This window comes from Vitis vinifera, chromosome 5 (genome assembly GCF_030704535.1).
Source record: "Vitis vinifera cultivar Pinot Noir 40024 chromosome 5, ASM3070453v1".
In the NCBI taxonomy this organism is placed as follows: Eukaryota; Viridiplantae; Streptophyta; class Magnoliopsida; order Vitales; family Vitaceae; genus Vitis; species Vitis vinifera.
In genome coordinates this window covers 18,739,696-18,752,443 of record NC_081809.1, presented here as the reverse complement: position 1 = coordinate 18,752,443, position 12,748 = coordinate 18,739,696, and the positions used below count along the sequence as shown (strand labels likewise).

The window sequence follows — 12,748 nt, the reverse complement described above, 5'->3', positions numbered from 1 at the left end:
CAGGTGAGCGGACATGCTAAAAATGTCATTTTTTTCCTTCTTCAGGGAGTAGACGAATAGAACCTCCAGCAGCGTGAGGTCGAGATTGAACAACATGTTTATAATGTTGCATCCCATCAGCACCCGAACGATGTTTGGATGGATGAAGGCTGGTGGAATCTGGGAGAAATGGAGAAATTCCTTGAACAACGCCGGAAGAGGGAACCGAAGCCCAGCGTTAAAGTGTTCTTTTGAGAAGGTGATGGCGCGTCCTTCGGCTTTCTCAGTAGACACGACATCCTCCCCCTCGTTCAAAAATTCCACAATCACGCCATTGGGGATGCAGAATCGATCCCGAAACTCCTTTACACTCAGCTTGTCTATAGGCTTCTCGTGAACATCGCCGGCCCGGACAGATGAGGTAGATTTGTTCTTTGAAGACATTTTTTAGCCCAAGGCTGAACCGAAACCTACATGCAAGAAGTGCAACGGTCAAACACAGCCAACCAACCCCACAAACCCTAAACGATAACAACACTCAGAAAACCTCGCACCACCAGTGTACCCATTCCAAAATCCTTGACTCTACCCCAACAAGAAACCCCCAACCCACAAAAAACACAGGGAGGCAACGGAAACCCTTAAAACACCCAGTCACAAACAACACTCACCCAAACAAACCAGCAACAAACCAACAACACCAAAGCGCATAAAAGAAAAGAACAAGGCACAAGGAATACGTACCGAATATAAGAGAAAAGCAAGGGTTGCAAATCGCAAGGCAAACACCGTCAAAACGCAACAAATCACCGTCAGGAAATTCTAGGGTTTCACTCAGAAGAAACGAAGGTACGCACAAGGTTGAAGAAGAAGGCAATCTCAGAAAAAACGCAGTAGGAAAAAAACAACAGTGGGCACAGTATGCCATTTATAGGGGGACAGCCCCTCGGAAAGCCAAACGCCCAACAAAGCCATCATTGAAACGACATGCTGCCTGAGAATACCCAGAGTCGGTGGCTCATCATAAATGCCTTTTTGGCTCCCGCACCCCCATTCGCCACGTGGCCCAACCAGACAAAAAGTCGACTTCGGTTTCAAAAACCAATTATTTTTTAACCCGCTCATTTTTGCTCGGGCAAAATAGGCAAGTTAAAAGGGGGGGCATTGTAGGGACCCCTCCCTCCGAGAACACGTGGCACGCATCTTACAGTGACACATGACACGCATTGTCATCCAAGTCACCCTCATCCGGATCTTCCTATAAAGCACACATGGCACGCTTTTCCGGACTACCTCAAGGAAGATCAAACGACACTTATAAACATATCATCCGGACGGCTTACACAATACATCCAGATGATCAGCATATGTCATCCGAATACAATGGTCCGGATCATTGACTATAGTAAGCAAGTCTCACACGTCACCACAACAGCCTGTCATGGCCCACGTTCTGCCGCCTGCAGGGTGAGAGGACAGGATGAAGTGACAACAAGTCACTTCCTACGATCATTCCACATGATCACTTCCCACGATCTCTGACAGCCGTATCACCTACCACGATCCCTGTCAGCCGCCCGTAGGGTGATGATGGCCATGCTGCCACCTAATGTCATCATGACAACATAAAATATCTCCCCACCATTAATGAGAGGAACAGTGCTCCTGGAACTATATATATCAACCTTCACACAAAGAGGAAGGTAAGCTTGCTATACCTAGTAAAAGGTCAATTGATTTGTCTTTCTCCCAAAACCATGGCTAACAAAACCATCGGAGGATGCATCCGAACACCCCGTCCGGATGCCCTTTTTGCAAGTATAACGATTGAATCAAGAACCTATTTTGGTTGAGGTCGCGCATCCATCCATTTGGCAGCTACGTGGAACACCAAGAGCGCGAGGTATCAACATATATGTTATGTGACTGAAATTCTCTATTGTACCAAAATATTTAACATTTTTTACGTGGTAACTTTGATCAAGAAAAACTAGGGAAAGAGTCACTATGACTTTTGTACTATTCCAGGTATCGTCCTCAAGGACTAGCTTATGAAAATTTTCAATACTATAATAAATTAATTATTTTTGTTTAAATCCTAAAGTAAAAAACAATATGTGAATAATGCGAAACTAAGTAAAAGAAATTAAATTAATAAAAAAATGAATATTGATTTTAAATTCAATTGATTCAAGTTTGGGGTTTTCCATAATCCAATCTAGGGTATAGAAATTAGGGAAAACGAGGGTCTTTTAAGTAATATGATCTTAGGGTTTTGGGATCCTTGGCCACTCGCGATCAAGTTGAGTTCTATAACTCAAAATTGCATCCAAAATCTAATTTTTCATTTTTAAAACAGATTCCTAAAACCATCAAATGAATGAGATTGATTATCAATTTAAGATTTGGCTTTTTAACCCTTCATACTCCTTATAGCTTTGTTTAGGGGCAAATAACGATAGGAAAGACGGGGATAACTAATGATCAAGAATTACCAAGAATCACTAGTATCAAGTAATAACCTACCATATCATTCCCTAAACGAACTCACAAGGATATGATAAATTGTCACTCAACCAATAATTAATCTCATTGTATAATAATTTACCCATTGTCCCTATAGGTTTCCTAGCCCTTAGGTTTTCATGCTTCAAGCCCCAAGTTGGCTCTTAGCCTCTCATGGGGGTAATGTCACATTCACAATCCATAATAGGATAAAAATCCATAATTTGAATAAAAAGAAACTAAAAATAATATATTTAATAAAGAAGAAAAAGAAAACAAACCAAAGTTCTCATCTTCTTCCACCTTCAATGTCAAAAACTCCAGAAAAAAAATCCAAGATCCCTAAAACTTAGAATTAAAAGAGTTTATATAATAATATCATCAATTACCTATCATATAGCACACTCTCATTGACCACTTATTACAAAATAATTTCCTAAAAATGATTAAAAAATAATAAAATGATAATTTTTAGTCGTGTGGGGTCCACTTAGGGCAGATGGAGTGCCCTAGATGCAATTCCCGAGGTAGAGAAGGCAAAACATCAAAGTGGCAGTAGGTGAATTAGAAATTGGTGTCATTTCAAAGTGGATTTCGAATTCATAAGTTGAATAGATGCAATTCTCGAGGTAGAGGAGGAGGAACATTAAAGTGGTAGTGGGTGAATTCGAAATTGGTGTTATTTTGAAGTGAATTTTAAATTCATAAGTTGAATTTCGAAATCATAAGTTGAATTCTGAAATCATTTTGAAATGACCCTCTAACTTGGTGTAGTTGTCTTCAAATGACCATAACTTCTTCATTTCAGCTCTGATTTACAAACCGTTTGAAGCGTTGGACTTTTGACTTTCTGAACTTCGAAACGATATATAGTATGTATACAATGGACTCCAGGAAGTACTCTAAATTTGTTCTCAAAATCAGAGTATATAATTCCATCAGATTTTTGAGTTCTAAATTTTCATGCAGTTGAATCTTGCTTTATGCCTCATTTCCCATGTTTTCTTACCTTCTTTCTTACTCCATAATGGTCATTTCTCATCTTCCAAACTCATGATATCCTTGTCTTGCCTTTCCTTATGGTCCATGAGTCTTGACTCACTTATTTCCTCATTTAGTCATTTCTTGATCTTTCAAAATCTAAAGTGATTCAACTTGCACCATTTTCTTCCCTTGAACCTGAGATATGTCTCCAAAGTACAAATTAAACTCATGGTTAGGGCCTTAGCATCAATTTAGGTCAAGTTGGGTGATTTGAATGTCCTTTGGTGCACAAATCATATCAGATATGTGCCATTAGAGCACATATTTTGGCTCCAATCATTATATCAACTATAAGATATACTGAGAGGACATAACACTCATAGTAACTTGAATGGTTAAAAAAAATAGCACAAACATTTGAATAGCTGAATTATAACACTATAATACGACGAATTCAAATTTAAAATCTAACCATTAGAAGCAAGTTTAGAAAGAAAATAAACTTTCACACATCATATACGCCAACATTCTAAGATGTTTATATATTATTTGAAGATAAAAAAAAAATATGTACAAATTTAAAGAAGTTTCATGAATGAATGGTCGAAGTGGGGTTGTCTTTTGACTTAGGCAACTCCTCTGGATCTTTCAGCTCATCTTCTACCAAGGAATCAGCTAGAAGTGCATTTGTCTTCATATATCGCTTGAGACTTCCTTGTTAAACTAGATTCTTGAGGTATTGGCGCAAGGCTTTACAATGTTTAGTCAAATGCCCATTGATGCGATGGTACTAACAATATTTCATTTTTTCGCGTTGTTCTGAAGGTTGCGCTAGAACAGGTGGCCATTTGAAGTTCAAGCAGTCTTTTAGCTTGAGGAGCAGCTCTCGAGGTGATGTAATAAATTCCACCCAAGGTAACGTTGTAGTTGGGTAATTTGCAGGAGCCCTTTTTTGCATTCCACTTTTCTTCTTGAACGCAAACCCCCAATCAACTATGTGCTTGACTTATGAGATTTTTCTCTTGTGACTAACTAGTCCGAGCTCCTCTTCCATGTTCGCATAATGGTTTGCTTTATCCAACAACTCCTCCATGGTACCCAACCCGCTCTTGGCCAAGGATTAGAGCAAAGGACTGTGTGGGAGTAGCACTTTTCTAAGGGCTACAATCGCTATCTTTTGGTCATTACTTTTGACTTTGACCATTTCAGTTATAGATTGATGGATGAACTTTGGCAAGGACTCATTGAGATTCTACTTGACATTGAATGGATGGTCTACATTTCTTCGTGGTCAAGTATTGCATACATACTATTGCATGAATTGTTCACACAGCTGAGCAAAACTAGTGATAGAGTGATGAGGTAATTGATGGAACCAGGTTAAGGAGGGCCCTTGCAAGCTAGCCAAGAACACCCAACACAACAGTTCTTCGCGATCGTCCACCAATGCCATCAACTGCCGAAAATGATAGATGTGTTTGTAAGATCTTTGGTCCTGTCATAAAAGTTGAACTTTGGGGGAACAGAATGAGCAAAGCAATTCTTCTTGTAACAAGTGCAAAGAAAGTGGGGACTTGAGTACGTTTCCCTAGTTTCATGTGACCCTTATGGGAGAGGTTGCTTGCAACTTGACTTGTTGTATTTTAGACGCCAACTTTTCGTATTTACGCTTTAACTCTTTCAACTGTTGAGTTGGTCATTGTGCAACCTTTCCTAAGTTGAACTCGGGTTGATGGAGTTTCATGTGCGTGGCTGGTTACACTTTCCTCTAGATGTCCCTCAAATCAACTTGATGGTTGTGCCTTGACCATGTTATACTACAATTTACCCATGAGGTCATCCTACCGAGCTAGAAGGTGTTCTATTTGTTGTTGATGCTCATACTATTGCTATTCTAACTGGTGTCGCAATTGCGAGATCTGGTTTGTGTATGGCAATTTGCTCGCTTAACTCTTCTACCGGTGGGGGACGATCCTCCTCTATAGCACTATTAGCTTTCATGGCTTCTCATTCGTACCAAGAACTTAATCTTCGCAATGAAATTCCCCCAAACAACACTAATGAAACAACAAAGTTTCCTTGATTGATTTCTTTACATGCATGGTTTTTATACAAGTGGTCCAGCGTGACACGTGGGTGTGGATGCAACATATTTTACACATTTCCGGATAAATACAAAATTCCTTTTGACTTTGAAGGTAAAAATGAATTAGTTTTTCCAATTCAATTTCTATGTTTTCAAGGTGGTTGACTCTAGGTTTTCTTATTTGACAGGTGGTTCAAATAAATACAAAATTCCTTTTGACTTTGAAGGTAAAAATGAATTAGTTTTTCCAATTCAATTTCTATGTTTTCAAGGTGGTTGACTCTAGGTTTTCTTATTTGACAGGTGGTTCAAATAAATACAAAATTTCCTTTGACTTTGAAGGTGAAGGTGAATTAGTTTTTTCATTTCGATTTCTGAGCTTTGAAGGTGGTTGACTCTAGGTTCCTAAAGACGGGATTTGAGAGGTGGTGTGTTCAAGGTGTACAATTTTTCAGCGTTTTAATTTAATTAATTTTGAGTCAAACGGACCAAAATATCAATATGATATGCACAACACTCGGCGGGACAAACCTCAAACATTGGGGGTGTTTCAGTAAATTTCTCTCCACTGCCCAAGGATGACACATCCACACTTATTTAACGCCGTTGTGCCATGGGCAACGATCTTTGGATGTAACGCCCCTGACGAGGGAATCGTCACGTGCTATCTGAGCGGCGTGGATTCACGCTCTTGAATGTAATTCTATGCATCTAGAGAGAGTGAACGGCCTCTGCCACGATACAAATACGTGTCCAGTGTGCACATTAGCATGAAGGGACCTTTTCTTAGTATGGCTTGTGCCTGGTTTTGGGTTCCATTTACCCAATTTCATATGGAAGAAGTTTTTGGCTTAATCAATATCTGGGCTTATTTGTTTATTGGGCTGTTGCAGGTGGCCAAGTCCATGGAGACCCTCATCTCTCAATCAATAGCCACCCCGAATGACCCAAGAAGAGAACTAGAGCAGATGGAGAAGCAGAAGAGCGTAATCGACCAAAAAGCCAAGACTCTGGTCCAAGGAGAACTCTACTGCGGGCTGGGCTTTCCTGGTTCTCCAGACACTGGGCTTCATGAGGCTCACCTTCTGGGAACTGAGTTGGGATGTGATGGAGCCCATCTGCTTCTTCGTGACCTCGCTCCACTTTGCCGGCGCCTATGCCTTTTTCCTCAGAACCTCCAAAGAACCGTCGTTCGAGGGGTACTTCCAGCGCCGATTCAAGGCCAAGCAAAAGCAGTTGATGAAGACCCACAACTTTGACTTGGAAAAGTACAACAACCTCTGCAGAGCCTTCTATCCTAACTACTACTCACCCAACTCAGACCATTTTCCCCCCTCTTGATCGTGCAGAGGGAGCTTTTTTTGGTCCTCTGCACCGTTGAATAGGTCTCTAACTCATTCTCAAGGAATAAAGTTAATACAGCCAATACAAACCCTTTTTATGATCAATAAGACTGGCCATCAATTCAGCCTGTGGCCATCAAAAAGACAAAAATAAAATCATGTTCAGTTACCACCAAGTTGTAAAAGGAGTGGTTCCATCATCTCACTACAAATCGGCAAAAAAGCTACTAGAGCTGTTAAGAGCTTGTCCATTACTCGCTGTTTTTCTTTTGGTCTCTGCAAAGATTAAGGAGGAATGTTAAAATCAAATGTCTGTCTCACAGCCCAAGGAGTTGATGAATCTATGCATCCTATCCTAGGCATGTGAAGCAAATAAATATGGAAGATACCACATTATTGGCATTCAGTTCTGCAGGACATACCTTTAGCATCCACATCCATTTCATCGCTATCACTGTCTGCCATGGCTTCTCTACTCCTTAGAGTACTTCCAGAACCTTGCAATAGATCATCCAAATCCCATAGCTACATGGAAAAGATGTGGGTAGTTGAGATTAATCAATGAAGGTCAAATGCAATATCTGATCATGATATAAGATATATAAAAAATTTGAACATTAAAAAGCAAAATAAAAAAAATTAGAAAGAAATACATGGTTTAAATGAAAAGCAAATTCTCTTGGACTTACGTTTTCTATACATAGACTAGAACATTAAGGCCCCATTTGGATCTTGGAAAATTTGAAGAAAATACAAAGGGAAGAAAACAGGGGGGGAAAATTGGGAGGAAAAAATAGGTGGAGGAAAATTAAAAAATAGGTTTAAAACTTGACAACTTTTTTCTCACGTCTTCCTGAATTTATTTCTTTTCCTCTCCTATATGAAGAGTGAAGAATTTAATAATAAATTTTTAAATAATTTTCATTATATTTTATTTTCCATTATGGTTCCCACAGTCCACAGGGTAATCAAACAAGATAATATGGATTCCTTCTAACATTTTTTTTTTCCTTTTCCATCATCCAAACTGAGCCTGAAGGCTCAAGACCTACATCTAGCCCAACCCCAACCCTGAACCACCTAAAGCCACAGTCCAACAGCCTGAATCTAACCTTTGATTGATACAAAGAATAGAGTAGGATATCTCTAGGTCATGAGTGCTACAAATTGAGGTTCATCACTTGACAACGCAAACCATCTCACCAAGATGCCAGGACATTCTCAAGAAACTACTTAATTAAAATAGTTTTAATAGCAAACCATCTAATGAAGAGGATTTATAGAAACTACCTGATTATCTACAAGAAGTTTTTTCAATCAAGAAACTGCCTGATTAAATAGTTTTAAAATTTGTTGAAGAATCTCCATGGCCATATTATGCAATGCAATCCAATATCTACTCTACAAATTATCTACCTGTACTTTTACCAAGTATTCCCTATCAGACAGACAATGTTGCATGGATTCATTACAGAGAGTTATGTACCTTCAACATCTGGTCATGTGATATACTGCCAAGATACTTTCTATCAAAAGAAAAGGCTACAAGACCAAACAAATTTGTAAGTTAAAGAGAAAATTCTGCTAACCATCTAAACACCTCAAATGAGAGTAAACACAACTCTCACAGGCATAGATGCTTACTCAAAAGAAAATAAGGCAAAACATACCAAGGCGCTCAACAGGATATTCTGAATGCTCTGCAATTGGTTGGATTATTCTGTTTGGTAATATGCCTACCAGGCTAAACATGAATTAAGAGGAAATCAACAATTAAAGTAGAAAAGCAAGAAAAATGAAACTTGTGACCAGATAAAGTAAAAAATGTGGAGAACCTCCCCTTTCCAGCGCTTCTCACCTGATGAGTCCATTCTCAGATCCAGTAATGACACTATCTTCATCAAGCTGATACAAAAAGCATGGAACTATTTGGTTGGATCATATTCAATGATTTGGAAGCCAACTGATACTAACAATAATAACAAAATACACTAACCTTCAATAAAGCATCAACGGAGTTTGGAGAGAGATCAATAAAGCGGTCACTGGAAATTCAACAAAGATATTCAAGACCATATTCCAGAGGAAAAAATTAATGGTTTATGAAAAGAAAACAAATGATATGCCTTACTGATAGAAAATATCTTCCCCACCAAGGATAGACACTTCCTACTAGTAATCAATTATTGAAAATGTTTGATGTAGAATACCTGCAATCCTTGAAATGGCCCCATGAATACAGTAATAGAGCTCCACTCTGTGTTCCACAAATAACTTTTCGACCGTTCTGACCATAAAAGATCATCAGCCAAGCAGATTCGAAAATAATAAACACACAAATTAAAACATATAAGAACTGATATCCCTCTTCCCTTGTGGCTCCATTGGATCTATGAAACTATTAAGGGAGGGAAAAAAGGGAAAACCAATGTTTTAAAAAGTGGACTGGACCGACCCGTTAGACCGTTGACTGGACCTTGATCCAGTTCAGTTCACTTAATTGAGCTGGAGTATAGTTGAATCGGCAGTGAACCGGTAAGACCAGTGGCCTAACCGCTAAACCGTTGAGCCAGCTCAGCCGGTTCAGAACAAAAGAACAGCCATTTCATAGCCCAATGCCCAATGGTTTTTCCTTTCTATGAAAGCCCAAAGTTCAATATTTTTAACTTTTGTTCTTCCAAAAGCCCACTAAATATCAGGCCCAATGTGAAGCCCTTACACAATCCTTTGACTAGGTTGGCTGATGCACTTATGAATGGCATCTTTATAGGACGCTTGGGATTGATGCAGTTTGAATGGCATTTTATAGGCTAGCTTGGAACCTTTGGGTCACTGCCTTTTCGATGTGGGATTCAAAGGGGCCATTTAAAGGGCAAAAAACAATATACAAACAAAGGGAATATGCTCAGCATGGTCAACCAGGATCTTTAGGAAAAAAAAAAACAAATCACCACTAAACTATCTTAACTACTATGATTTATCTAATATTATAGGATAATAAATAATAAGATAAAATAACTAATAATTTTAAAAATAATAAAATATATAGCTATTAAAATTTAAACAACTTTAAATAATAAAATCTTATTTTATAAAAATAATTATAAGTTAAATATATATAATAAAATTAAAACTATTAAAATTTTAATAAATCTTCATTTTATCCTTATTATAATTTAATCTATCACTATCAATTATATGAAATGTGTCCAAAATTTTTAATTTCTATATTTTAAATTCTTAATAATATATAAATTATACATTTATAACATCACCAGTTCAATTGTGGTTTAACCATCGGTTCAACCATTGAACTGTGAACCAGTAACTCTTCTAATTTAACAACCGGTCCAACTCTCAAAACATTGGGAAAAATAGGAAAGAATCTCGAATTCTTTTGTTTGGTTGTGGTGAAAATGGAAAGCAAAGTGAAGTATAATAAAAAACATGACAGAAAAAGTCAAGGAAAATAAAAAATTTGTTTGAGCTCAATAAGATTTTACTCTACTTTCCCTTACATTTCTTAATTTCGAACACAAACTAAGGTTTTTCTATTGAAATTATATTAGCTCACTTCAAAAAAAAAAGAGGAAAAAAAAAATAGAGGCCGTTAAGTTCCCTCTTTTTTCTAATAAGAAAAAAAAATTATTGAAAACCACGAAAAAGTAATGCAATAAAAAAAATGAGAATCAATTTAAGAAAAAAGAAAAAAGAAATGAAACCAAAAAGGGCTGCACAAGAAATGCACCTCCCAGAACCAAGAAATTAAAAGAATTGAAACACAAACCGAGGACCAAAACCAAACCCTCACCTTCAAGGAGGATAAGGATGATCACTAAAGGCTAGGCCCCCCTTTTCAACAAAAAATCCACTTCCTTACTGATCTGTATATCATTCTCATATCTTCCCCTAGAACAGACCAGTCTACAAGCTAACTCATTTAGTAAGGTATCTGCAAGAGCTTCACCTCCCTGCCTTAACTCAGCTGATGAGAATGAAAGGAGTTGCCTTTAATGTCTCAACCATCTGCACCATGTTTAGGAAGATAGGAAAAAATTCTCTATCCAAAATCTCTGCCACCGATGTTAAACTTTCCTTGAAAATCTGAGTGTCCCTTCATGCCACATCACCTAAAACAAGAGCAAGGATAAATTTTGCGATGTTCCTTTCTTTGGCCAAATAGCCAAGTTTGCACCTTTGAATTCTTAAGATTAATATGGATGGCTGGTAAAGAGGATGGCCTAAGAAAAAAGAGGATGGCCAGCAAAATGCCATCCAGCTCTGAATTTGGAAGTCGAAAGCTGGTGCTGGAATAACAATGGTGCCATCCAGCTCTGTCCTTTCTGTCGTAGCTGGTAAATGGATGCCATGTCATGCTGAGCTCCTACTCTTCAAATATATGACTGAGAAAGACTTGGAACTAAAGCTTTGGGAGAACTCTATCTACAGCTTACAATAGGATAATTCAGGTCAGATGGGTATTAAAAGTTTGAGTTTTCCATAGGGATCCATATGGAACTACTTAGGCTTGCTTTTTCCAGCCTAGCAGGTTAATGCTGATCTCCTTTATATTACAATGGTTAAAAAGATGACCAAGAAAGCTTGGAGCCAATCCTTCATAAGAGCAAATCTTCTAAGGTGACTCACTGAGTTTTAATCACTTCTATCTCATGCAAATGGTGACTCTAGTTTGCTTAAGAGAGGTTGGAGAACTAATTTATCATCAAGAACCATCCTGTAATGAATTCCTCGAAGGAGATTTTCTTGGCCAAAAAGAATACCAATATGGATGCAATATTTTAGTGGCAAATGTGATGCAAGTATAACTTTAGTATCCTTTCTTTTTTCTCCTGCCAACCTTGCTCAGTAATGATATTCATTTCCTTTACTCTCCCAACCCTTACCACCAACACAAAAAGGAAAAAGGAAAGAAAGAGAGAAAGAGATAGAAAAAAACTGAAGAAGTATTTTAACAAAATTATTACATAGATGATTGTAAATAACTACGGATAAGAACGTTTAGGAAGTGCAACATATATGATTTTTTTCGTTGCCAAATAAGAATTCACATGCAATGTATGTTGCCAGACAAACAAATATAACACAAACATATCATTTGATACAACCAGAGGAGTCAGAAGAACCCAATGCTTAAAAGTTAAAAATAAAGCCTACCTTCATTAAAACAACAGACAGTAGCTCATCTTCTGAAAACTCAGACTGAACTTGGACCTGCCATTAACATATGGCAAATGGATTGTAAAGGAAGAGTCGGAAAGATTATGGAAAATACTAAAGTATTCAAATGAGCTAAATTATCCTAATTCCTAAATTCTGTCAGAATCCCAAGATTTAAAGCAAATATAATTTATACCTTATTTCTTCGAAGATTGCAAACAGATAGAGTCCCATCTCCACTTAACAATGAAAAGAGAAAATTTTAGAGATATGCATCAAGAGGTCATCAATAAATAATTCAAACAAAGAAGAATGGTCATCTCCCAACCTACTCAAACTCAAAGCATACAAACCATCAAAATCATATATGTTTTTGATAGGCAAAAAAGAAAATATATTAGAAGCACCTAAGGGAAGGCACACCAGAGCACACACAGAGTATACAATAGGTGCCTAAAGGCTAACCAAGAAAAGGGGTAAAAAACTCCCTCTCCTTACTTGAAGCTCAGCCATTGAAGCATATATGTTATGCACAATTCTTTTATTAAAATAGACACACATACACATATCCATATTTATGTAGATATATGTATACTATGTACAGTAAAAGATATGGGCTAACGAATGTGAAAAAAAGCTGAATAGATTCTTTTTCTCTAGTATTCAGGGAGCC

The 12,748-nt window shown here is 37.6% G+C and overlaps 1 protein-coding gene and 1 pseudogene across 2 annotated transcripts in view; one reads left to right on the top strand and one right to left on the bottom strand.

The window, feature by feature from the left end:
- The first annotated feature begins 5,997 nt into the window (after positions 1 to 5,997).
- On the top strand, positions 5,998 to 7,018 carry LOC100853753 (calcium uniporter protein 4, mitochondrial-like; annotated as a pseudogene).
- Positions 6,937 to 12,748, bottom strand: part of LOC100241888 (WD repeat-containing protein 55) — a 29,159-nt gene continuing 23,347 nt past the window's right edge. For both annotated transcript variants that reach the window (XM_002269806.5, XM_059737008.1), the window contains 9 exons: positions 12,272 to 12,314; positions 12,073 to 12,129; positions 9,108 to 9,184; positions 8,894 to 8,942; positions 8,756 to 8,802; positions 8,568 to 8,641; positions 8,384 to 8,439; positions 7,320 to 7,422; positions 6,937 to 7,173 (listed from right to left, as the gene is read on the bottom strand). In XM_002269806.5, the coding sequence (XP_002269842.1) occupies positions 7,103 to 7,173; positions 7,320 to 7,422; positions 8,384 to 8,439; positions 8,568 to 8,641; positions 8,756 to 8,802; positions 8,894 to 8,942; positions 9,108 to 9,184; positions 12,073 to 12,129; positions 12,272 to 12,314 (577 nt within the window). In that variant the 3' untranslated portion in view covers positions 6,937 to 7,102. The remainder of the gene's footprint in view (positions 7,174 to 7,319; positions 7,423 to 8,383; positions 8,440 to 8,567; positions 8,642 to 8,755; positions 8,803 to 8,893; positions 8,943 to 9,107; positions 9,185 to 12,072; positions 12,130 to 12,271; positions 12,315 to 12,748) is intronic.